Genomic DNA, 25,336 nt, shown 5'->3' with positions numbered 1-25,336 from the left:
CAGAGGACACCATTGAGATGGCAAAGCCTGCAGAGATCAGGAGAGGCAGAGGCAGGCTGGGGGAGGGGAGATGAAGCATCCTGGAGGGCATCTCTGCCTCCTCCCAGGCACTGGGAGACTAAATCCCGAGCAGCTTGGCAAGGATGAGCTGCCTCTCGGCACAGCCGCACCTCACGCGGCCGGCGCCGGGTGCCCCCACCCTGGCACTGCCCACCCTCCCCGGGCAAGTGTGCACCTCATTGTTGGTGCAAACAAAGGAGCGGTTTGTGCCTGATGAAAAGAAAGGGAGTCAGAGGCAAAATCATCCAGCAGCCCTGGATGGATGCAGATTAAGCTGCAGAAGGTCGCACGAACGTAGCATTTTCCAGACATCAGTTAATCCCCCAGCTGTGCTCTGTCTCCATCTCCCTGGGAGAGGTGGGCTGTGTCTCACCTGCAGCCACAAAGGCAACCAGCACCCAGTGACAGACCTGACATCCCTGACCTGACATCTCCTGTGGGGCCAGGCAACCTACTGGGGAGGGACGGGTGTGAAAAGCTTTCAGAAATGGGTTAGCAGTGGGCTCGGCAGGGCTGCACTAACCATTGGACATGAGAGGTCTTTTCCAAGCTAAATGATTCCATGATTCTATGTGCCCACCAGTACGCCCATGAGTACTGCTTTGGCAAGGATCTCAGTCTATTCTTATACAGGAAAAATGAGGACACTGGGATTCCCACTGTCTGAGGACCAAGCTATGGATGTCTGCTGGATGTCTGGCTACAGGGTAAGTGGAAGAGTGATGCACTTGCTGTTTGCCCTTCAGTGATGCATCCTCTGCTGCCCTGCCCCCATCACCTCCAAGGCGACTAAGGGGAGGTTTTTGCCCCGCTGCCCTCCCGGGTGTGCTCGCTGAGGTGCCCTGTTTAGTCTCTGTGATGAACCCCAGGTTCCACATCAGCTGCTCAGAGCTCCTTCCAACAGGAGCGTGATGCCAGCAGGCCTTGGTTTGCCGTGGCTATTCCCTGGATCCCAGATTTCAGCAATCAGCCTCACTCCTGTTGCTCTGCAGATACTTTGAAAGACCTTGAGCTTCAGCAGGAGCAAAGGAGCTGGATTCCTGGTTTAGAAAGGTATCAATGGGCCATCCACGCACTGAAGGCTTTTCCCAACCGTAATACCCAATAATGCCCAGCACCTGGCAAAAGTTCCTTCCTTCCCTGCCTAATGCAGACACTGATAATGGGTGTCACACTGATGCAGCTGGTTCAGCAGCCAGGACCAGACCCGTGGGCTCTCCCTGCCCGCCGCTGCAGCCGGAGACCTAGAGGACGCCAGTCAGAAACACAACCCCTCCCTCCTGCTCCCATTCCTGCCACATCATTTTCCCTCCGGGGCTGCCCCGGCGGCTCCCCCTCCAGCCCGGTGTCCGGAGCCCAGCAGCGGCAGGACGGGCGGGCACAGGGGACGCCGCCCGTCGCCCTGGCCGGGCCCGGCACGGCCGAGCAGGTGCCCCCCCGCTCCCCGAGCCGCATCCCTCGCAGCGCCGCGGCACCGGCAGCATCCCGCTGCGGACCCCCCCGCCCCGCCACGGCCACCCGCGGGCCGGCGGCGTTCGCTCACCTTCTCCACGTTCTCCACGGTGAAGTCGAGGCCCTGCGGCGGCGGCGCCTCCGCCCTCCGCTCCATGGCTGCGGCGGCGCTCAGGAGGCGGCGGCGGGCGGGCGACAGCGGCGGCGCACGGGCAGCCGCATCGCGGTGGGACCCGCCTCCCGCCCCGACGGGGGCGGCGGCACCGGGGCGGCGCGGGTCGGCGCGGCGGTCGGGCCGGGAGGCGCCCGCGGGACTCCCCGAGCAGCCCCGGCGCCCCGCTCCGCTTCTCCCCGGCCCCGCCTCGCCTCTCCCCGCGGCCCCGCAGGCGCGGCCGGGCAGCCCAGGACCTGCCGCAGCGCCGCGCCGCACGCCGGGAGCGGTAGTCCCGGCCCAGGCGCGTCCCCTGCTGGGCACCGCGCAACGGCACCGGCACCGCTCCCCGCGCGGGGCGGGCAGCGCCGGCCGGAGCCGGCTGCCACCTCAGGGACACCCTCCCGCTGCCACCTCAGGGACACCCCCGTCCCCGTCCCCATCACGGGCACACGCAGGGGTTGGACGCGCAGCCCATCGCTTTATTGCTACAGGAAAAGGCGGCTGTACAAAAATAGAGTTTATCCCTCAAATTTTACAAATAATAGAAAAAGGGTGCGGGGGTGCACGGGGCGCTGCCCAGGGCTTCAGTGCAGCGCTGGGGTTAAATTACACCCGGCCGCTGGGGGCCCAAAGTCATAAATAGGAGCTGCCGCTCGAGAACAATAAATAAATAATTTAGAGTAATAAATAGTTTAGTGCCACAGCACCACGGAGCAGCGCGGGGACCCTGCCACTACCCTGGGAACCAGGCAGGGGTGGGGGTCCCAACGGGTGTCTAGGAACGAACACCCTGCAGAATACTAGGGTCTGCTGCTGGTCCGGGTGCAGAGCCCCCACTCCACTCTGGTGCAAATTGGCCCCACTGCATCCCTGCCCTCAGGGACACCCCTTCTCTGCACCACTGACCCCAGGGTGCCCGAGGGGACAGGGAGGGTTTGCCCCCTCTGAAGCCTGGGTGATGCTTGGCCCCTGGAGCACAGGTGCAGGGATGCTGCTGATGGACACTGGGCTGGGAGACCCTTGGCAGTGGTGGGGATGGTCCATACTCTCTTCAGCTCTTCTCCCAGGGCTGAGCTAGGACTCCATGCAGCCGCTGGCACCAGCTGCTTGGCACTGAGCAGGAGCGGGCTTGGCCACCCACACTCCAGTCATGACTCCGTCTCACCTCGGTTCTTTGTGGCCACGTAACAGCAGGGGCACCAGCCTCTGCCAAACCCTCGTTCTGAGCCACAGTGCCACCGCATGTGGCAAGCTGGAGTCTGTCGGCATGTGTCGAGCTGGGGCCAAGCTAGCGGCCCCCTCCTCAGCCAATACAGCTGCACTCGGCTGCTGAGAGCTTCTCCACCGTCTGCCACGTGTTCTCCACATCCATGAAAGAGACAGCCTCATAGCGGGTGGGTCGGCAGCAGGGGTGGCTGAGGACTCGTTCCTGCGGCCCCGGGGCGATGAGCTGCTGCCGCAGCAGGCTGCCCAGCGTCAGGTCGTAGTTGCTGCGCGCCCGGTGGCAGGACCCGCTGCAGTACTTGAAGAGCACGATCTCGTCCGAGTTGAAGCCCAGGCCCAGGTCGCGCACCTTCACCATCAGGTTGCGGATGTGGCAGTTGCGCCCGCGGGGGCGCCGCAAGGATTTCCCCGCCGCCTTTTTGGCTTTGCTGGCACTTGGCGGGGAGCGCTCGGCACGCAGCAGCAGGTCCTCCGCCAGCTCTGCGGTGCCCGGGCTACCTGTTGTCGCGTTGTCCCCTGCACATGGAGGAGATGGCGCTGTCATGACCTCTCCTGCACCCATCGCCCTCCTTCTGAGCCCGCCGGTCCCCGCTGTGACCTACGGGTCCCTCCTGATCACCCACCATGGTGCCTGAGAGGGTGTGCTGGTGGGAATATACTTCCAGCCAAGAATCTTCTGATCTTCTCATTTCTAGGGCTCTGCCACTTGCCCGGCATGAAGCTCAGGGCCCCATGTGTTGAGATCCCCTCCGCCCAGCCCCAAAGCGCAGCCACAGCCCCACATGGGCTGGGGCTCCCCACAGAAACTCCCAACCTGCCCATGCTCCACACACGGGACCGCCATGCCCAGGCTGGGGGCCTGTCCCAAAACGCACCGTACAGCTGGCTCCAGGCAGCAGCAGCAGCAAGGGGCGCCTCCACAGCATCCTCCCCAGACAGGCTGGCAGTGGCCGTGCCCCGGGGCGTGGGGGCTGCGTCCAGCGTCTCATTGCAGTGGGGCGTTCGCAGGGTGCCTGTGGCCAGCCCAGCCAGCAGCGACAAGATGGCAAAGAACCCCCACAGTGTCCCCTCCTGCAAGGAATCACAGCACAGCAGGGTCAGCCCTGACCAGGGTTCATTCCCCACACCAGGAATGAGGCTCCACGAGCTGGGAATAGGGTCATGTAGTCCTGGCCATGGCAGCCAGACAGACCTGGGCTCACCTTGGGCTGCAGGTGCGTGGCAGGTCCTGCAGGCCTTCGCTCTGGTGGCCCCTGTCGCTGGTCCATGCTAGCTGCAAATACAGAGGTTAGGGTCAGTGCCCACACAGGGTGGGTATAAAGCTGGCTGGCTCAGAGTTGGCACATGCCTCCCTGCCCTGGCCAAGCCTGCCATCCCCTTCCTCACCCCCCAGAATCTCACAACAGCTCCTGCACTCCCTTCATGGCCCACCCCTACCCCTCTCCTCTCCTGGCATAGAGGCATCCTCACCACAACGAACACCCCTTCCAAGAGATTGGGCAGCTTGGGCAACCCAGCCTTTGTACAGCACATCTCCTCAGGGGCCATGCAGCCATGTCCTCGTGTGAACAGCCTGGGATGCCAGGCTGGGCTGTGAGGCAGCGGCTGACTGGGAGTGCTGTGCGGGGGGGCCCTTTCCCATGGCCCTTCCCTGGGAATGTTTTTCTTGCTCACAGTGGGAGCCTGACCTTGGAAACTCCAAATCCATTAGCACAGGGTCCTTGGGTGCAGCCACCCCTTGGCCCCGTGCTGGCTCCCCAGGCTGCTGCCTGTGCCAAGCTGGGACACACATCCCCTGAGCAGCCTGGATGAGTGGGACTGCAAGGGGCAGGATGCTCAGGCAGGTCCTGTGGGGACACAGCAGGGTACAGAGCACTACGCTGGGCTCACTGTGGTGATTCACCACAACACCACAGCTTGGCATCCACTGCCCTGACACACAGAAAGGCACTGCATCCCTGCTGTGCGTGGTCCCAGAGGAGCAGCAAGCACGGTCTCAGGGGAGTGATGTTTCCCAGGAGGTGCTGCAGCAACTCCCGTTTGCAGCCACATCTTTGCCTCCTTTCCCAGCTCCCCTCTGTGGTGCAGGGATGCCCCAGTGTCCAAAGCTAGGATACCCTGGCTTTGAAGGGCTTTAGAAGTGGTTCCAAAAGGGGTTGTAGTTTCCTTGTCCCATCTGCTGCTTATCCTATCTCTCAAGGGGACCGTCCCCTTGGAGCTTAGTGGCATTCTGCATTCAATGACTCTATGACTTCGGCTTTGCCCAAGCACGTCCCAGTTGCTTCCATGGCAAAGGAAGCAATAAGGGATGGAAACAAGCTGAGGAGAGCGCTCCTGACCAAAAAAAAAAGTGAAAGCACATACCTGGGCACTGCTGGGACAAAAAGAAAACATAATTTCTTCCAGTCCCTCTAGCATCTCAGAGGATAGTCCCCAAATCCCAATTGTGGAATCTGATGCCACCCTGCACTGGCCACACTGTGCCACGGGTCTGTAGTGGGCGCTGCCAGACCCATGCGTCCCCTCCGGGGACGGTGCACCAGGCGGGATGCGCCCCCGGGCCGTGCACCAGGCGGGATGCGCTCCCGGTGCCGGCAGGGCTCGCACCGCCCCCCGGCCGCACCAGCCGCCACAGCCCGGGCAAACACAGCCCGCGCTGCCCTTCGCTGTCGTGGTGGCCGTGGCCCCACGCCAGCCGCTGCCGCCAGGTCATGGATTTCCCAGGCCGGAGGGGCCAGGCGAGGGTCCCTGCGCCCTGCTGGAATGGGAAGGACTCCCCTGTCCTCGCTTCCCTGCTGCGGCCCCTCGGCTCCAGCATCCCGCGGGACGGGACGGGACGGGACGGGACGGGACGGGACGGGACGGGACGGGACGGGATCAGCCGGTGCAATTCAGGCTTCTCCCGTCCGGCGGCAGCACGGCCCCGGACTCTGCAGCGGCAGCGCTGCCGGCGGGGCGCCGAACGAGGGCAGCCTCCCTTCGCCACCGGGAGCCCCAGCGCCCGGACTAACACAAGCAGCGCCTCCTCAGACTCGGGGCCCCGTCCACGGGGCAGCTCCTCGAGCCCGCGGGACCGCAGCCCACGCTGGCCCCGCTCGGCATCTGCTTTCGTCCAGCGCGGGCAGTGCTGAGCCCAGCACCGGGCACCCCACGGCGGTGCCAGACCTGCACAGCCCACAGCAGACCCCCATGTCCTGTACGGGGAAATCCGGCTGGATCTTCCCCAGACACGGCTGCCAGAGCCCTTCCGGGCGATTCATAGACACAGGAGGGTTTTTTCCCGGGGTCGGAACCGAGCTCATTCATGTGAGCACCTGTCTGGACCCCCGCCACACGTGTCCCCCGCCCGGGGTTAAACAACAGCAATTGTTGGCGCAATCCCTGAGCAAGCCACCTCACACTCACTGGTGCAGAGCCCGGCGAGAGCGCCGATGCCCGCCCTGTGCACGGGGCGCTGGGAGAGCATGTCCCGGGCTGCCCCAGGCCCCCGGGGAGGCACAGACACTCGCCAAGTGTCCCAGGCCCGCGGTGAGTGTCTCGGCTCCCGGAGTAGCTGCGGCAGCCCTGCAGCCGCGGGGCCCACCTGGAAGCGCGGGGGGATGCCCAGAGACCCCTTCGGACACCTGCGGGCACCGGCGGAGGCCCTGCATCCCTTCGCGCTGACCATGGTAGAAGAAGTGATGGGGATCAGAAATCAACCCTACGTATGAGGACTCGGACACGCGGGACACACGGCAGAGACCAAACTCGGCCCCAACTCAGGGACAGCAGAGCCGGGGAGCACAGGGTACCCCCGCCCTTGCCTCTCGCCTGCCCACCGCCCGGGGCGCACACCTGTCCGACGTGCCCAACGGGCCGGGCGGGAGCCCCGGGAAGAGGCGAGCGAGCCCGTCCCCGTGCCCCTCGGGCGCCCGCAGCGGGGTGCCGCCTCTCCCCGCCCCGGCAGGAGCCCCGGCCCCGCTGCGGCCCCCAGCGCTTCCCGCCGCCGGGTCGGGCTCGGCTCCCCGGTAGCCGAACGGGGGGGACTTGCCCGGGGGCGGCCCGAGACTCCTCACCGGCCCGCGAATATTGCCGGGAGGTGGGCGGCGAAGCGGGTTCCCCTCGTCCCCCCCGTAGTCCCGGTCCGAGCCTCCGCCGAGACTCGGGGCCGCCGGCAGGCTGGGGCGGGCGCTGTCGCCCGCCACCCCGGCCCGCACTCACCGTGCCCGCGGCGGGGACCATCCCCCGGGCCGCCGCTGCCCCGCATCGCCTCCGCTCCCCGCCGCCCCCCGCCGCCCGCCGCCGCTGCGCCGGGGCGGGGCGCTGGCGGGGGCCGGCGCTGCCCCGCCGGCACCGACTCCCGCCGCTGCTCCCGGTGCCGCTCCCGCTGCGTCTCGGGGTGCGGTGGCGGCGGCGTCAGGCGGACGCGCAGTGCGGGGCACCGGCGGCTCCATCCCGCTCCCGTCGTGGCTGCCGGTGTCAAATTCCAGCCACCGTCACCTGACCGGCGGGGCGGGCACCGGTATCGGGACCCCGACTCACACTGGCACCAGGATACCAACCGGCGCCCCGATCCGCACGTAGTGGCACCGGGACTCCGACCCGCACGGGCGCCTGGACCGCACCGGGATCAGGAGGGCACCGGAATCCCGCCAGCAGCAGGATCCGCAGCCCAACCCGCTTCAGCACCGGCTCTCGCCGTGATCCGCACCGCCTCCGAGCTCCCGCGGAAGCTCGCACCCCGCCGGGAACAGCACCGGGACCGCCGGAGCCCGACCCCCGCTACCGCCACCTGCCCGTCGGCCGACCCCCGGGCAGGCGGACCCGCAGCCTGGACGGACGGACGCCCCGTGAGCGGTGCTTCCTGCCCCGACAGCGCGACCACAGCGCAACCCGGACGGACACACGGACACCGTCGGGAAAGGGTTCAGCCCTTCCCGGAGCGCTCCGGGAGCAGAGCCCGCGGGGGACCCCCTGCACACGTGGGGATCCGGCGGGGATGGGCTGTCGGGCAGGGTCAGGGCTATCCCGACGGCTCCCGGCAGCGGCGGGGCCGGCCCGCGTCCCAAGCATCCCGAGCTGACTCGGGGCACCGGCGTGCCTGCCGCTCGTGTCCGGCCGCGCCGGAGGAGGAGTCCGGCCTCCCGCCCGCCCGCGCCCCGCGCCCCGCTCCTCCTGGGCCGGGCCGCCCGCCACCGGGCTCCTTACCTCTGCCGCCGCCCTGCCTCCCTCCGCCGGGGCCGCCGCTGGCCCCGGGGACATGGGGGCCGGCTGGCGAGTCGAGCCGAGCCCGTGCGAGTCCTTACGTCACCGCCCGGGGCCCTCCGCGTCCATCCCGGGGCTCTCGAGTGCTCCTTGCGAACGTGCCAAATCCCGGGGCCGCCTCCGCTCGGCCCCGCTTCACACGCGCTCCCCTGGCCGGAGCCGAACTCCGGGACGCGCCCCGGGCCAGGCGAGCCCCCCGGGTCCGGCCCTCATGGCTGCGGGCTCCGGGGGCGCCCGGGCGGGCTGCGCGCCCCGCTACGCCGCCGGCCGTGTCACCTGCCCCGGCGGCGCTCCGCCGCCCCGGCGCTGCTCCCCGGGCTTATGCAACTCCCCGGCTGGAGCGGGGCCAGCGGCTCGGTCGCCGGCTGTGCCGCGGCTGCACGCCCAGGTCGCCCCGACCCCGGGCCACCCGCGTGGCTTTAACCTCCTGCCCGGCAGCCCGGGCCCCGCGATCCCGCGGAAGGGTCGGATGGCCGCTCCTGCAGCCACCTGCGGAGCCGCCGCCTCGCCTGCTCTCATCTCCGCGGATTATCCGGAGCGGGGGTGACAACTCCCGCGTCTTCCTGCGACATCACCTGCCAGGGAGTGTGCGGGCACAGGCGGCGCCCACTAAGCCGTCCCTGCCACCGCGAGCAGGGACAGCAGAGGTGGCACGCGGCCCGGAGCTGCTGCTTCACCTGCCCTGGAGCGGCACCGCGTGGCCCCGGCTCCCCCCTTTCACCCTCACTCCTGTCCTGGCAAGCAGCTTGACCTGGTCTGTGGCTCTGGGTGGCTCCCTGGCTGCTAGTGGCACTGCGTGGGAACACGGGCTCTGCCGTGGGACTGCTGCTCCACGGCCACGGCTGCTCCCATCTGAGATGTCCTCACAGGCATTGGAGGCAGCGCCCGTGGATGCCTTGGCCCAGCAGAGTTTTGGAGGCCCTGGTGCCTCCCTGGGGTAGAGAAAGAGACAAGGAACAGGTTCCTCTGCTTTGCAGGGCTACAGACTAATGCAGCTGCCTCCTTGGAAGATTTCAATGCGAGTGGCATGTCCTGTTCCAGGTTGCCTGGCTGTCCCCATGGAGCTGGGTCTGGCCACAGCCTTGCCCATACTAGGGAAGCTGCCCATGAAGAGAGGGCTGCCAATGAAGGGAAGGGCTGCCTCCCCCACTGATAACCCTCAGGGCTTGGAGACAGCCTCGGAGGCTGGCTCAGCAGAGGGGTCACCCCATCCCCTCCCACTTTACCTAGGTTGGGCAGGTCTTCATGTCCCCAGGACACAGCCAGGAAGTCCTGAGCCTGTGATGCTGGTTGTATGCAGGGGGCTATGTGGGGCATGGCACAGGGTATCCAGGGCACTCATACAGGTGAGCCCAGAGTGTCCTCAGTCACGTGGAAGGGGTGGTTGTGCAAAGCCTGGCCTCTGTCCTCTTCCAGGTGTGCCCCCTTTGAGGCTGCTATCCCACACACCTGGAGGCACTGGCCCCCTCCTCTGCCCTTCCTTCTTGTCCTGGGAGAAATAAGCCTGCAGCTGCTGTCAGGCCCACTAATGTCCTACCAGCAGCACCTCCTCCCTGTCCCCCACAGCCATGGTGGCAGGGGATGGTATGTCCCAGCTATGTGCCTCAATCCTAGCACTGCTCTCCCCTCCTGGACTCCCATGAGTACTGGCTCGGCCCTGGGGTGTGCTGGGCATGGCTCAGGCTGCACAGGGTGCTGGGGTGCAGGGCAGGTTCCAGCCCCACAAGTCTCCAGACAGAGGGGTGACCTGCTCCCTGACTGCTGCTGGCACTGCCGGGCTTGGTACCTCCCAGGGCACTGCCTGTGCCAGCCCGTGCCCCTGCATCCCTGGGGCTGGGGTGTCACAGGTACCTTGTCTGGTCTGCAATAAGCCCTGCTGAGCCGAGCCAGGACCTGCTGTGACATCTGTCCCTAAAGGTGCCACCCTTGCAAGTGGCAGGAGGGGGGTGATGCAGGCCAGCCAGATGGCAGGACTGAGCTCGTCGTGACTGCTGTCCGAGGCCATGGCTGGGTGTGACACAACCTACGTGGGAGAGAGCTGTGACGCACGCTGTGTCCCATCTCAGCAGTGACGTGGCTCCTTCAGGGATATCTCTGAACAAGGCTCCTTGTCTCAGCTGACCTGAACGTCCTCGTGTGCCCTGGTCCCAGGCTCTGTGCTCTTTCCTTCCTCCACCCTCCCACGGCCAGGACAGGGCATGGACCATCCCTGTGGCTGGCTCAGCCAGATGGCAGTGGTGGCCCAGCTCTTTAAATGCTATAAAAAGAGGAGGGACAGAGGGAGGATTTGAGCTGCTCCAGCATCTCCTTGAAACCTGCCACCATGCATCAGGGAGGGCTGGGCAGTTGCTTCTCTGGTGCCCCATTGGTGCTAGCAACAACCCACCCCTTGTTTGGAAGCTGGGGGGTCTGGCAGACCAGTCACTCACCTGGAATTAGCCTTCCCATGCCTCCAAGGGATGGAACTGTCTCCAACATATCCTGTGCCTCTGGGAGTCTGGTGGCATCACCAGGGCTTGCCTAAGGAGTTACACTCTTCCAGCTGGGACTTGGCAGGTATGAGAGCTGGACAGCCTCGGTCCTGGCTTCCTAAACCATTTCCTTTTCCAGGACACTGTGGTGAGAAGGTCACTTGGCTGGACACCTGCCTTTGTCAGGGCCGCACCCAGCCCGATTGCTGCTGTGACCCTTGGCAGGAAGACATCCTGCTGGCAGGGAGTCCCCAGGAGAGCAGCCACAGTCACAGGCAGGACAAGCTCTGATGTCTGTGCCTTCCAACACTAAATGAACCCAACCCAAAATCCCCTCTCCCACCCCTCAAAGTCACCTGAAAGGAGGAGCACAGACCTCTCCTGTCCCCAGCACCAGGCCAGTGGCATTGGCCAGCTGCAGCTCCTGGCAGCTGGATTACTGTTCCAGAGGAGTCAGCAGTGAAACCAGGCAGGGGACAGCCCAACCAGGGGAATCCCTCTGCCTCCCATATAAAAGGCCCAAGGCAGCAGAAGAAAGAGGCCAGCCAAGCTTGTTTGATAGCTTTATTGCTTCTGTGATATGACTGAATTGATGTGACATAAGCCGGCTTGGAGGAGCCTGCAAGACTCTTACCCTCCCTGCCTAGAGGGAAAATTAAAAAAAAATGCAGAAACTAAAACTAATTTTAAAAACTCATTGAGTTCTTGCATCTTGGCTTGGTACAGTACCGGCAAATGCACTGGCCTTTTCGAGACCCTGTGCAGGCTGTGCAAGGAGCCAGAGCCCAGAGGGGCTGGGTTGTGCCCCAGAGGGGGTCCTGCACTGAAGGACACGTCTCTAATACTGTGAGTGACACACACTTGGACCGAGAGCACACGCTGTTGGTGCCCATGGAGCTCAGCATGGTGGCTGCCTCCCTGCCAAACACTCTGGAAGCCCTTGCCCGTGTCTAGTTCTGCCCGTACCCAACCCAACTGTGCCCATCTGACACAGATGGCCCTGTCCTGACACCTTCCCCCCCTCCCAGCAGTGCTCACACTCAAGGGGTGGCACAGCATGGCCAGGCAGCATCTCTCCACTTCTCCCTCCAAGGAAGGAGACACTGGAATCCCAGAGATGCTGGGATGAGGAATGCTGAGCTGGATCCCACTGCTGCTTCATGCTACCTGGCCATGGTGCTTACCTTTGGCACGTGTGAGCTCGAGGCCACAGCATGGCCAAGCCTAACAGGGTGAGCTGGTGGTGGGATCCCAGTGCCAGTGTAGTGGGCACTGACAGAAATGCACAAGCAGCTCATGGTGTGGTCAGTACAGCAGCAGCAGCTCTCCAGCACCTCCTGTCCTCCAGAGCAGCACATGCAGGCTGCCCTGCAGCTCCCCAGACCTGCTTTCTGCACCAGCTGGAGTAAAACCCACAGTGGTCGCTGCCCCCGGTCTCCCTGTGTTTCCCTGGGCTGTCTCCAGGAGGGTTCCTGCCACCCGAGTGGCCTTTCTGCACCACGGCGCATCAGAGGCACCAGGCAACCCCGCTCTATATTTAGGCTGTGGAGAATTCCCCTGGGCTCTCCCTTCCGATCTGACAAGGTGAGTCACTGTGAGGGAGAGGCCAAGACTCACATCCGTCCCACTGACCCTGCTCTGACCCGCACCGCAGTGTCTCCAGGGCGGGAGGTGGCTGCAGGTGCACCTGGGGAGGCAGCCAAAAGAACAGCACCCAGCAGCAAAACCCAGTGCTGTGCACTGCTCCTGGAGCCGGAGCCCCATCACCTGGCCACGGGCTGCTCTGTGGTGTCAGTGAGCCAGAGGAGAGTCTTGGTCCCCAAAACGCTCTTCCCTTCTGCATGCAGGTGGTCCTGACCCACCACAGTCACTCTGGACCATGTGCTTATCTATTCCACTTGGACTCTTCTGCCTGGAGACCCCTGTCAAGGTGGAGGGAAGGGCTTGGAGTCACCTCCCTGTCTGTAGGGTCAACTTCCCATCAGGACCTATTCATGGCTGTGATGGAGAGCTGGGATGACAGGGAAGGCTGAGCAGAGGCCATGCTGTGTCCTTGGACCTGGAGCCAGTGAGTTGGAAGATAAAAGTGCTCTGGAGCTTTGTAGTGTTCAATAATGCAATTGAATAATCCTCTGTGGGGGTCCCAGCAGAGACACCAAAGGCTCTTCCCTCCTCCTTGCAGATGCAGCTGCCCACTCTGCCATCTCAGCTCACTGCAGCCCATGCATGCAGCCCTAGGGCTCTCATGGCAGCTGGTCAAAGCACCAAGACTGAGAGAATGGGTGTCAACCCTTCCCCAGCCACAGCCTCAGCCAGACCCAGACCAAGCATTCCCCCTGCCAGCATGGCTGGGACTCAACAGAAGATGGTCCCAAGGCCAGGCTGACACCCAGGAACTGCAAAGGGAGGGTTGCCTGGTGAGAGCCATGGAAATTCAGTCCCATGGAGTCCACAAGAAGGATAAACAAATTGGGAGATACTTACAAGGAATATCTGCCACAGCATATGCTCAAAAACCTGCTGCAAACCTCACAGAGCATTCTGAAAGGAGACATGTCCCTGGGGGAACGGGGACTGCCCGGCTGGGAGGCCAGAGCAGTGGGGATGGGACATGGGAAGGGTAAAGGGAAGGAGAGCCTCCCAGCATGCCTTCTGCAGCCCAGGAGCAGCAGGAACTTTGAGCTGCTCCCAGATAACAAGGGAAACAGCAGCCACAAGAAGCTGGGCAGGACTTGCCCCTGAGCAAGCTCCTTGGCTACAGGCACAGCAGGCAGGAGAGGCTCCTGAGGGAGGCATCCCACACTGCTCTGTAAGCAGCACTCAGTGCCATGTCCTGGGAGCTGCCTCTGCCTGCAGCCTGCTCTCAAACCATCCTGTACTGTTTGCTGGTCTGCCCCACACCTGGGTCACTGCCTGCCCCTCCTGCACAGCCCCTTGGGGCACTCAGGTCCAAAGCCACAATCCCTGCAGGTGCAGAGCTGGTCTAGGGGAGCCATGCGAGCCCTGGTCTGAGCATGCCTTGCCCATGCCAGGGTCATGCTCCCTTCAGTCCAGAGCAAGGCAGACTGCAATCCTTGGGCTATGTCAGACAGTGTCAGGACCATGAGCCCAACCCACATCCCTCTGGGATCCCCCTCCACTGACCCCAGCACCGGCTGGTTTGTGCCAGTGCCTTGACACCAGGTACTGGGACAGTGCCTGTGGGTGCACTCCAGCCTGCTCCAGGCCAGGAGAGCACAGGAGCCACTTTCCACATGGAACTGCTCATTCCCTTGGCAACCTCCCTTCTGCCCACGCTCTTCAGGTGGATGAGACCACCCTGCTGCCCTCACACTTGGCCACGTTGATCAGTTTATTCCAGCTCCTCTGAAATACGTATACAAATCAAATGTGCAAATAGTGCATCTTGGGACCAAGAGGACAAAGGAAGGATGTGCTCCTGAGAGCAGGAGGAGCAGCAGTGCTAGAGCAGCACAGGAGGAGCCTGGAAATGGAGTGAGCAGGGGCCGAGCAGAGGGTGAGAGTTCCCATCAGGTTCCATCATCACTGAGGTCACACGTCGCTTAAATAGGGAACATGATTGAGTCTGGAACGTAAAACAAACATCTTCAGCAGTCTGCTCTCAAACTGTAAAGCTTGAGATCTCTGCTCAAGATCTGACCTCCTTCCAAAGAATAAATTACTCCCCTCCCACACAAAACCAAAGTGAGATGCTGTCCAGAAACAGTGACACAAGTCTGCACGGACTCTTCAGGGGCCCTGCACAGCAGGCACAAACCAGGAGGCCTGAAAGCCTTCAGCACAACGGGGCAGGCTCCTCTGCATCATGACAGGCAGGAAGGTGGGGAGGGTCTGCTGTAGGCAGAGAAAGCCACTGGCTCCCTGCTCCACCTCAGGTCAGGGCAGAGAAAATGGCTATGGAAAACACAGCCAAGTCAGTGGCTGCTGTTGCTGCCTCTGTGGAGGATGTCAGGAAAAATGCAGAAAAACAAACCCATGCTCATCTCCATCCAGAAGCTCCAAGTGGAGAATGAGAGGAAGCCATTATTCTCCCTTTGAATCGTAGCAGCACCAATGACACTGAAGTTTTGGATGGATTTGTTTTCCTGGGGAAAGGTCAGAGGCTGGTGACAATGCAGATGGAGCATGAAGAGGCCAGGTTTTTCAGAGGGCTGTGCGCAAGCAGACTTTGTCTTGTACCTTGGTATTTCTAGTATGGTTCCAGCAGAGTCTTTTAAAAAATAATACTTTGTACATTCAGGCTTTGCTGCCTTGGGGCAGCATCACCTCCCATTTGGCACTGATCATTGTATTCACAAACCTTTCTTCTCTCTCCTGAGTCTTTCCTGTCCAATTCAGGATGCAGAATTCAAGAACTGTTCACTCAGCCCCTTGCCCACCTCCTGCCAGCTCTGGGCCTGGAGGTGGGAGATGGAACCCTCGTGCAGACTGGCAATGCAAGAGGGTCTTCCCAGAGCACCTGGGCATCTCTGTGTGTCTTCAGTGAGGTGGGATTCCTGCAGGGGGCTGCCAGTGCCTGCTCCCAGAGCTGCAGCATGTCTTCATCTCCTCCCTTGGATGCAGGGGCTGCAGCCACTCAGATCCCACTGGTTAGGTCAGTGATGACTCGGGCTTTCACCAGCTTTCTCAGGAATTCCTTCTCCCGCTGGATGTTGTGCGTCCAGGACTGGAAGAAAATGAGAGAGACAGGAGGTCAGCAATGGCCCTGGCCAAGCATGCTCCTGCCTGTGCTGCTCATGGGGGAGCAGCACTGCACTGACAGTGCTCTTTGGGAGGGATGAAAGCAATGTAAAAACAGAAACTGACAAGTGGCACTGGCAATAAGGGTTACAAAGGCTTGTAAAAGGAAAAAAGCATCAGTTCCAGAAAGCAGCAGTGGGAACGATGGTGGCACAGAGAGAGCTGGGAGAGCAGGGTTGAGTGTGTGTTGGAGGCAGAGAGCCAGGATGCCCCAATGTGCTGGAAACAGTTCCACACGTGGCATGTCAGCTGGGGGCCCTGGGTTTGGCCCCTGCCATGCAGCAGTGTCACTTGTGCCAGCACAGCCCCTTGCTAGGAAGGCTCAGCCTGAGCTCCTGCCCACAGGCAGGGAGCAGCAGCACTGCCTGCAGGCACAGAGGCCACACTGGGACACCAGCTCACTGTATTCACTTGCATCTGGCTGGGATGGTTGTTGAAACCTGCCTGGAGCACCAGGAGCCTGATACCTCATAGCACAATCTGAGCCTTCCTCCACGCCTTTCAGCCTCATCACACAGTCTGAGAAGCCAAGTTTGTGTTTGCTTTTTGTACAGATGAACTGGGGAAGCAGCCACTTGTAGGAAAACTCAAACCACCTAAAATGCCACCTCAGGCCACGTGCAAGTGCCTTATCTGATGGCAGGAGGAAATCTGCTTTGTGAAAAGTACAAGTGGAGCAGGAATTTAAGTTCAGGAGGTAGATAACAAAACTTTGGGTAACACAATTGCAGTCTCTCACGTTACAGCTAGGTCTGGTTCCAGCACTCACTGCAAAGTTGCTGGCAAGACCTATCAACCTGTGGTTGTTCAGCACCCAGGCTGCTTTATACCCTAGGCATTGCCACTAACTCCTTTTTACAAGCAGTCACACAAAAAGGCCATTCAGCCTCCCACCGGATCCATGGATCTTAGTGATGTCCACATCAGTACTCTCTGATGTTTTGTGGCTAATGTAAGCCCACAGAGGAAGAGGTTCCCCCATGAGAACACGCTTTCATCCCTCCCAAAGAGCACTGTCAGGGCACTGAGTGCAGTGCTGCTCCCCCATGAGCAGCAGGGGCAGGAGGGATGAGGCATGTCTCCAACACCAGCTCCGGTTACTGATTACCCAGAGGGACTCACTCATCCCACTGACAGACTGAGCTGATCCGACTGAGGAAGCTGCATTCCAGCACCAGCAGTGGGGACAAGAGCCAGAGCAGTTTTCTCAAAACTGACAGGAAAGCAGGCACCTCAGTCCTGCTGCTCCGACAGGAAAAAGCAACAAAATACACATGAAACCCCAGAAGGTTTCAGGGTGTACACACCTCAAACAGAACCATGGGTATGCACCTTAAACAGCACACACTGCCAGCAGAAAACACCAGCTCTTTTCTTGTCAATCTGCACCTCAAAGACAGTGATGGAGCAGTTTGGAGCGTTTACTGTCACCTCCACCTTCCTGTCCCTGCACATCACCACTGCTGCTGTAACCTGGCAGACTGGCTCTGCCCTCTCTCCTCTGCTGCTCGCATCCAATGCAGCTTCCACTTGCGGAATCAAGCAGGCTGCTTGCTGAGCCCATGGCTGGAGCAATGAACTTTGAGAGTTACAACAGGAACATCCCAGGAGGCTCCAGACCCCTTCTTGTTCTCCAGGGATCAGGCTGGGATTTCCTGTGCTTTGGGTCTGTCTCTGAGTAGTGGATATTTCCTTCTTCCAGTGAAGAGCAAAGCAGAGGGAGCAGAGTTTCTCTGTTTCACTGTTATGGCTGTTTATCCCAGGGAGGTGGCAGTGGCTCTGAGGGCTTGGTCACAGTTATTAGATGAAAATTTATCATCAGTTAAAGCCACCTTTCAGGGTTATGCAAATGCAGCAGCCCCAAACCACCTATCCTTTTTATCTTGACAATTCCACAAAGAAGCACAAAACATCATCTGTCGCTTCAAGAAAAGCCAAGTGGAATATTTTAAGCCTAAGCAAATGTTTCAGAGACAAACCCAGGAGGAAGGTAAGCTCCCTGTCTGTAATCAATTACAGTCGAGGAATGCCTCAGCTTCAGACCACATTAGTCTTATCAAGCATGCTGCAATTTAAATACAGGAACACTAAATTAGAGAGTGAGTCAATGAGGAATGCATTCAAGAAAAACAGCAAGTTGTAGAGAAGGAGTTTTCTCAGTTCTGTTACATCCTCTGTATTTCCGTGTGTCAGCAGCACTTCTCCACAAAAACCTGCACAGAAACCAGAGCAGAGCAAGAAGTGCTACTTCACTGGCAACAGTCGGTTTCCAGTCTCCACCAGTGCTAATTTATTTTTGTCTTTAACCTTCACTGCCTTGTTTCTGGAGCTGCTAATTTTCATCAGTCTGCTTGAAACCGCTTGGGGTTCGCACGTACTGAAACAAAAGGGGTGGCTGGGCACCCTCATCTTCTTGTCTTCAGAGGATTTACTCACAGCTCCCTTATGCCCAGTCATTCTTACGTCAACTTTAAATTTCTAACAGCTGTTTTTGCTCCTGCTTACTCTTACTACACTCACAGAAAGAGAAACTGTATCTCTTTTTAGTCTTCATTATACCAAGTTAAACAAGCAACGCCTTTCTTCTACCAAAACAAGCTGTTCATTTACACCATGAAAACTGGGAAATCTCACAGAATTATAGTAGCTCCCTCTGCCCCTATTTACTCCAGATTTACTTCTCATGAGCTAGGAAAAAAGGCTCACCAGTGCCTCATGCAGAGGCAATTCCCTCATTTCACTCAACAAGAAGTCCTTTGCTCTAGTCTTTCCAGAGCTGCATTTGTCTTTTTTTTCCCCCAGTAACAGTCTGGCAGCCTGAATTATTCAGTGATTTATTTGTACCTATCTAAGCACTTTCGTCCTCTGCCATTGCCAAATAATGCTATCCCAGATTAAAGTCAGAATGTCTGTTATTGCCCCAAATAGCATGACCTTCCATTCATAATCTTAGCTTTCATGCCACCCAATTCACTCCTGTTCTCAAGGTGCTCATGGCCCTCCTGGATGGTATTTTGATCCTCCCTTGTATTGACCACACCTGGTTTTGTCTCATCACAAATTCCACTTGCACACCATTGCCTTCTGTGCCAAAAATCATTAAAGCAAACACTAAACATAAACCTCCTGCAGAGGAACTCCCAGCTGTCCATTCAGTGCTGCTTTTTGTGCTCTCTCTTAGAGAGACTATTCATGTACAGGTGTTGCACCAAGCCCTGGCTTCTGAAGCTGAACTAATGATAACATCTCACAGGATTGCACACTTACCTGAACTTCTGACAGGCGGGACCGCTACACTTCCTCTGTCCCAAGAATGAATTTCTTTTTAATCAAATAAAGATATTAAATTCGTTTTTGTAACCTGCCTTTGGTAAATCCATGTTGTGTTTGCTTTCAGGATTTAAATATTCTTTGATTTAAACTTTGCTCTGAAGTTCTGAATAATACCTCTGAGGTTGGTTTAAGAGTTCTGAATTGGACAGGATTATTTTCCTTGACTTGCTCCCATACCAGTCCCCCCCTCCCAAAAAGAAAAAAAAAAAAGAAGGGAAAAAGAGGTATTATATCCACTACAAGCTAATCCTGTGGAACTTGATAGATTTATTGTGAACCTTTTCCTCTGCACTTGCAGCTTATAATTGGCTCAAAGTGGAACCGAGATCTCTTGGGCTCTCACACCTTCTGCATTAGCTTCAACAGCTTTTGCCTTTCAGTGCTGACCCAGTAATTTTCGTTTTCTGTGAACTTCTCACCGTAAGCGACCCTTTCCCTCACATTCATCATATCATCCTGATGGAAGTAATATATATATATACTCATGTGGTTTCTACTTTAATACTTCTGCTTCCTTTACCTCCTTGGATGCCAGTCCTGATAATTCTTTCCTTACTTCCTTATTGTTAGTGACACTGTTCAGTATTTGTTAATTTTCCTTTGCAACATCTAATTGAACTTGACTTTTGCCAGTTTCTACTTTATCTCTGTCCCTTCCAGCCATCAGGAGTGAAGTCTTCTGATGTTCTTCCTCACTCCTCTATTACTTCTAACACCACTTTGAAGCAGTTCTTTATGAAATTATATTTACAGCCTTTTCCTGCCAGTTTTCCCCCTGCTGCAAATATGAATCACAGATAATTATTGTACTGTCACAAACAAGACTTCAAGTCTACAAGAAGTCCATGAACTCTTCAGTGAATGTGCTTTTAGCAGCCCATTCTCCAAGGCTAGGCCTAAATGCAGAGAGGTCAGAGTCTGCAAGCATGCCCCAATTCCACTGAGCACCCCTCCACCACTGCTGAGTCTATATACAGCCCTGCTGATCAAGCTCCCTCCTTTTGGAAGCAAAATCTGAATTATATCATCCCTTCTGTTGACTTTCCATTTAATGTAACCATGAAGGCACTTAATGAAAGACTATTTCCTAAAATGTCCCTCTGCAAGGTCTTCATACATGCCCAAAGCAGCTGTGAAAGGCCCACAGCTCTTCTCATGCCCTCCCAGCTGGTGAGAAGAGCTGTGCCAGCCACTGTGTCTGGGAATACCTGGAGTCTCCTTTTGACAATCCCACTGTACATCCCTGACAGTGCCATTTCTGGGGGCACCCAGCACCCCACAGACAGCTGTGTTCAGTGCTGGGGTCAGCAGCTGGGCTCTAACCCACCTCTGTAGCTCTTTTATTGCCTTCTCCTACACAGAACTGTCCAAACCCCAATTCTGCTTCTGCCCATTCTACAGCTGTACTTTCCTTGCCGTTCTTGGTGCACAGTGATATCCTGAGTGTCACAGTACTTTTGTCCTTCTGAACAAGGCAATACCTGTCCTCTGGTCAGGTCTGCTATTCCAGCAATCTTTTCCAGACTTCTGTTATACAGACACACAGTCCTTATGCACAGGAACAGCATGTGAGGCCTTTGCTCAGCCCCAACACTGTCAAACAGGTGGCTTTTAAACAAAGACAAAAATGTATAAACTTCATCAGTCATCACTGCCGGCCCCAAGAAAAAGCACTGCCCTTTCAGAGGTGCCCCTGCCCCAGCCCCTAACCTCCCCCTCAAAAGCTGACCTCCATTTCAGTCTGCACCACTCCTTGTACTGCAATCACAATTCATCAGCCAGGCTCCAATAGCCATGTTTTCAGTCTATAAATCACCACGCCAGACATCTGCCTGGCTTTCAAAGGAGTTTTGTTCTTCTCGTTGGCTACCACAAACTTTAAGGTACTTGGAAGCCTGAAGCAGCCCTACCACCCCCTCCCAAGCAACTTGTGTTGATTTAAAATGCAAAAGGCAGCTTCCCAGAGAGAGCTCAGATGATGATAAAGCACCATTGTCTGTGCCTTTATGGTTCAAGACTCCAAACTCGATGTTTGCGGATTATTCTGAGAGGTAGCTGCTGTCGGGGAGAGAAAGAGACAAAGCTGTGTGTCACTGCGTGCTGCAGGCCACCTCCCCTGGCCCTTGTGACAGCCTTACACAGCTTGAATGAGAAGTGTTACAAGATGGTGTCCTCAGCATCCCACAAAGACCTGCCGGGGAAGGGGCAGTGATCAGAAGGAAGCCATCAAAGGCTGCCCTGCCACCTCCCCCTCAGGTCAGGCACCGAGTCACTGAGGTGCTGGGCACAGCTGTATCAAAGGAGCTGACACCTCCAGCAGCAGTGCTGGTGCCTGACCTGCTTCTCCAGCAAAAAGAGACCCGCCAGCAGCTCCACTGTGGGACACAAACACTGCAGGCAGCTCTGCATGAGCAAGGCTGGCTTTGAACCATGAATTGCCCTTTTTGCCACTCCTAAGTGCATGAGGCAGTCTGCAGCTGAGAAGACAGCCCAGGATGTTCCCTGTGTGGCACCTGAGGTAACTCCTTGCTCACATCCTTGCTCCTGCAAGAAATGACCAGGGATGGAAGCTCACCTCTGGATCATGAGGCTTGGGAAGACTGTGCTGGGGCAGAGCACATGGAGGAGGGATGCTGGGAGCCTGCCTTGTGCTTCGTTCCCATGATTTAGCACAGCCCCCTGCTCTCAGTTTCATAAGCTGCTTATGGATCTGTTTTTACTATTCTAAACAGTCACTTTCCCATCCTTAAATAATTTCTATTTCAAAATTATTCTTTTTCCTCACCACCATTTCCACGTTTCTCTCGCTATGTTCCCAGTGGGTCTGACACTTCTACATTAATAGAAGACAGTGACCTGTGATAAAAATACATTTTTATGGAGTGCTTGGACAGGAAGAATTACAGGACCTGAGCAAGACATAAAAATCCATAAAGTATATGAAAATCCATCTCCAATAGATTCATTGCCATGAAAACAGAAACAAGTGAGCAGACACCTTGGCAAAGACTCAATTTTTTGTACAGCATTCATGGAAGCAGGCAAGGGACAAAAGCTGTTGCAAAGTTATTTGGAATAGGGAAAATAGTAACTGAACAGAGGTGACACATTTGGCCATTCTGCATTTCGCAAGCTAAAACAAAGAGATGGGATAGGAGCTGAAAAATCACCTGTGAGAGTTTATACAACAGCACTGGGTCTGTTGGGCAGTGGAGTCCCAGTAACAGATCAGAGAACAAAGTTTGTCCTGACACCACCCAGAAATCTCCTGCTGAAGTGCAGGCCAGGAGTCTGCACCCCAGCTGTGCAGGGAGCAGTGCAGACACACAAGAACTGGCCTTGAGGCACAGTTTCAATTGCATTGCTCTTCCAGCTCACACCTGAAACTGAAAGCACCACCCAGTCTGCTTCCAGCTCTCCAGAGCACACTGAGCAACAGAAAAGGGTCTCCTCCACCAGCTCTGCCTGGACATACCCTGGGCAGAGTACTCTGAGCTACCCAGGAGAGAGGGTAAAGAAGGTATCCAATACCAAATTAGAGAAATTTACTCTGACAAGCATTCCCAAGCACAGGAAAATCCACACATGTTTGCAGCCATACTACAGAACAGGGTCCCAAGACCATACATTCTCCTTGACAATTAACAGTGATCAAGTTCCAGTGCATCTCCCTCCATGCAGATCCTCTTCTTCTGGGGCAGGAAATGCCTGTCCAGCCCTCAGGAGTTGGAGATCCTAGAAGACTCAGTGCAGGCAGCTGGTTTCTGTGGTAGCAATAGCAGCACAATCTTGGACCTTGAGAGCTTTTACTCCTGTGGGGAATGCACAGGCTGGGCTAAACTATGGACTGGGTAGGCCTGTTTCTCCTTTTGGAAATTCAGCTGCCAGTGCCACAGAGCAACAGGAAAAATCAGATTCATTTCCACAGAGATTTTATCACCTCAGTCTTGGCATGGGAGAGGCATCTCCACCCAGCCGTGAGCAAGTGAGTGCATTTTGCTGGCTTTTTTTATATAATCAGAACAAATTCCTTGGAGATGACTCACAGGGTTTCAAGGGTGTCCAGAGAGATGTCAAGCAGCCTCAAGTGTAAATCAGTGACACACCTTGCTGAGAGGACTCCTGCTCACCAGCAAGCCCATTTGCCCTGCAGATACCAGGAGAGGAATGGGGCTAGAGGGATATTACCAACAGGCTCCCACAGTCCACACACACATATGTGGCATCTCCAGGCCCAGGACACTGCTGGTGTTTACATTTCCTCTGAAAAGACAGTGATGTTTTCAGGGTGGAGCTGGAGTGCTTCCCTGCAGCTGCTCTCTAGGCTTAAACACTGAACATTTTCAGACATTCAGGCTGGAGGAGCTTGGCAGTCACTGAAGAGATTTGAACTTCAGAAATAGAGGTTCTGCCCCACCAAAGCCTGGTCAAACTGCTGGGGTTCCTGCCTGGGATGTTCATTGTGGTGGACCAGCTGTATCCCATTGCAGTTGTTTCAGTGCTGTGATGATGCTCTGTTAAGCAAACCTGTTCATTCCCCTGCCCAGGAACGAACACTCCAGCCTCCATGGGTCTGCAGGCCAGAGGACAAAGATGATACTTGCATAATTTCAAGGTATAGCCTGCTTCAGTGGCTCCTTTAGAGGCTGAAATGTAGAGGAGGACCAGGAAGAACCAGGCCTGGACACAATCCCAGAGGTCCAAAGAAACACTGAGAAAAATCCTGTGGATGGTCTTGGACCTCTGGGTGTCAGAGCAGATGGAACAGACAAATCCTTGGTGGATCTTGGCTCTGGGTCAGTATTCTTTCACTAATACCAAGGGCAAGGTTTGACACAGGGTGCCAGTGCAGGCCAGCCTCCCCATCTGCAAGCTGCATGCAGGTCCATGCAGCAATGTCAAATCCCTTCCATCAAGCAAGTGCTTCCAGTCTGGAGTGGGGCAAATCTCTATTTCTGCACTCTTTGAAGGCAACTACAGAAGACACAAGCCAGCTATTATGTCCTTCACCTTTCAACTTCACCCTCAGATGACTAACAATTACCAGCTACCATTAATATTAAATAGGAGAGAAAGAAATGTGATCCTCTCTTTGCTCTTCACATTCCACAATATCACAAACAATTTGTCATATTGGGAGGGGCAGAGGCAGGAGGAGCATTAATTATTGATACTTGGGAACAGATGGCTTTTCTTGTAGCAGGGTAGTGAAATGTAAGAGGAGCCTGTGGGTGAGGATGTGAGGATTGGATGGGCAGACACAGATCAGGTAACCAGCCTTCAGGTGGAACAGGAACCTTCCTCCTAGAACCAGCTCCACTGGGCTGCAGAGCTCCCAACAACAGCCCCAGCTGCAGAAACAAATCCACTGACATCTGAATTACTGAGGCCTCACCAGAACCTTTCAACGCTCCCTCACCTCTGTACAGGACACGATGACTGATGGCTTCCAGACAGCAGAGCCCTGGTAAATCAGCACCAACTGCTCTCTCTAGGAGACTTCTCTGGTTGCATTTCATGTGTTCATCCTCATCTAACTAATCCTGAGACCCCATACAATGTCCAAGAATGACCTCCTCCAGCCTTCCAGCAGCCTTGGATCCCATTTGGGGTGCTGGCCTCCAAATTCAGAGATCCAAGTGACATGGACCTGCAACTTAACCAGAGACTCTGTTATCCATCTCTATGCCAAATTTTCCCATTGATTTGTCCAAGGATGAAATAAAAGAAGACTTCATGCTTGTTAGTTCCAGTGGTGTCCTCATGTCCAAAATCTGACCATGCGACTGACATCCTTATGAAACAGGAGAAACAACTGGGCAAAAGTGATTCTCCACCAATGGCAGCTGGTTCACCAGACTGAGAAGAGTGGCACCAAAAGCTTTTCCTGAAACTCTCTTGAAGAGTCTCTGTATTCCCTGCTGAATTCAGGCATCTGTAGCCATTTTTACTCTGGCCTAGCCATTTCTTTGCTGGAAGATAAGGGATCACCTGTACTGTCTCACACCTGCGCCTGGGGAGCCCAGGGTCCTGTCTCTGGCAATGGTTATAAGCAGATGGTGATACCTCCTCTACTACTGCAAAAGTTATATTCCTTAGCTATTTTCCATTCAGGGATTTCATAAGCCAGACATCACCTCAATTCAATTTACTTCTTTGGACATACCCCTTAAATCCTCAAATAGGCACTCATTTCCCCAGCAAGGACTAATTAAATCCATGGTTACCCCACTGAGCTAAGCAGACTCTCTTGCCACCTCCACAGGCCCAGAAGGTACCTCAGGACCACAATGTCAAATCCCTTGGTGTATTGAGGACCTCCCCACAGCCTTTTCCTAAACTCTGTTCCCTTAGCCTCTGCTGAGAGCTTCATGCTTCAAAGTCTCATTACTCTGATAATTAGACACACTCTTCTCATTTCTCAAGCTGACTAATCATTGATTTATAATTCCTCTCACTCTGCCTAGGGTCATGCAGTCTGTGAGAGTACTAAGACACGTACAGTCTTGTGATTTGGAAAAACACAACTTCCCAGCTTCCCTCCTGGTCTGAATCAGTGGTAAAGTCCTTGGGGTGAACAAATGCCAGGTGCCAGGAGACAGCTACTGTCCATGAACAATACAACTTTCCACAGTGT

At 56.8% G+C, this 25,336-nt stretch overlaps 3 protein-coding genes across 10 annotated transcripts in view; all 3 read right to left on the bottom strand.

The window, feature by feature from the left end:
• Positions 1-1,795, bottom strand: part of IPO13 (importin 13) — a 31,097-nt gene extending 29,302 nt beyond the window's left edge. For both annotated transcript variants that reach the window (XM_059478050.1, XM_059478051.1), the window contains exon 1: positions 1,604-1,795. In XM_059478050.1, coding sequence (XP_059334033.1) covers positions 1,604-1,669 — 66 coding nt within the window. In that variant the 5' untranslated portion in view covers positions 1,670-1,795. The remainder of the gene's footprint in view (positions 1-1,603) is intronic.
• A 401-nt stretch (positions 1,796-2,196) lies between these two features.
• Positions 2,197-7,470, bottom strand: ARTN (artemin). Its single transcript, XM_059478052.1, has 4 exons — positions 7,432-7,470; positions 4,093-4,163; positions 3,766-3,961; positions 2,197-3,406 (listed from the first exon to the last, which is right to left on the bottom strand). Exons 2-4 carry the CDS (start codon positions 4,156-4,158, stop codon positions 2,970-2,972), a joined length of 699 nt encoding a protein of 232 aa, XP_059334035.1. The 5' UTR covers positions 4,159-4,163; positions 7,432-7,470; the 3' UTR covers positions 2,197-2,969.
• A 3,685-nt stretch (positions 7,471-11,155) lies between these two features.
• ST3GAL3 (ST3 beta-galactoside alpha-2,3-sialyltransferase 3) overlaps positions 11,156-25,336 on the bottom strand; it is a 173,406-nt gene continuing 159,225 nt past the window's right edge. For all 7 annotated transcript variants that reach the window (XM_059478026.1, XM_059478028.1, XM_059478030.1 and 4 more), the window contains one exon: positions 11,156-15,292. In XM_059478026.1, coding sequence (XP_059334009.1) covers positions 15,203-15,292 — 90 coding nt within the window. In that variant the 3' untranslated portion in view covers positions 11,156-15,202. The remainder of the gene's footprint in view (positions 15,293-25,336) is intronic.

The sequence above is a fragment of the Ammospiza nelsoni genome, chromosome 9, assembly GCF_027579445.1.
Source record: "Ammospiza nelsoni isolate bAmmNel1 chromosome 9, bAmmNel1.pri, whole genome shotgun sequence".
NCBI classification, from domain to species: domain Eukaryota; kingdom Metazoa; phylum Chordata; class Aves; order Passeriformes; family Passerellidae; genus Ammospiza; species Ammospiza nelsoni.
Note: the sequence above shows the minus strand (reverse complement) of the source record. Positions and strands in the feature narration are given on the sequence as shown.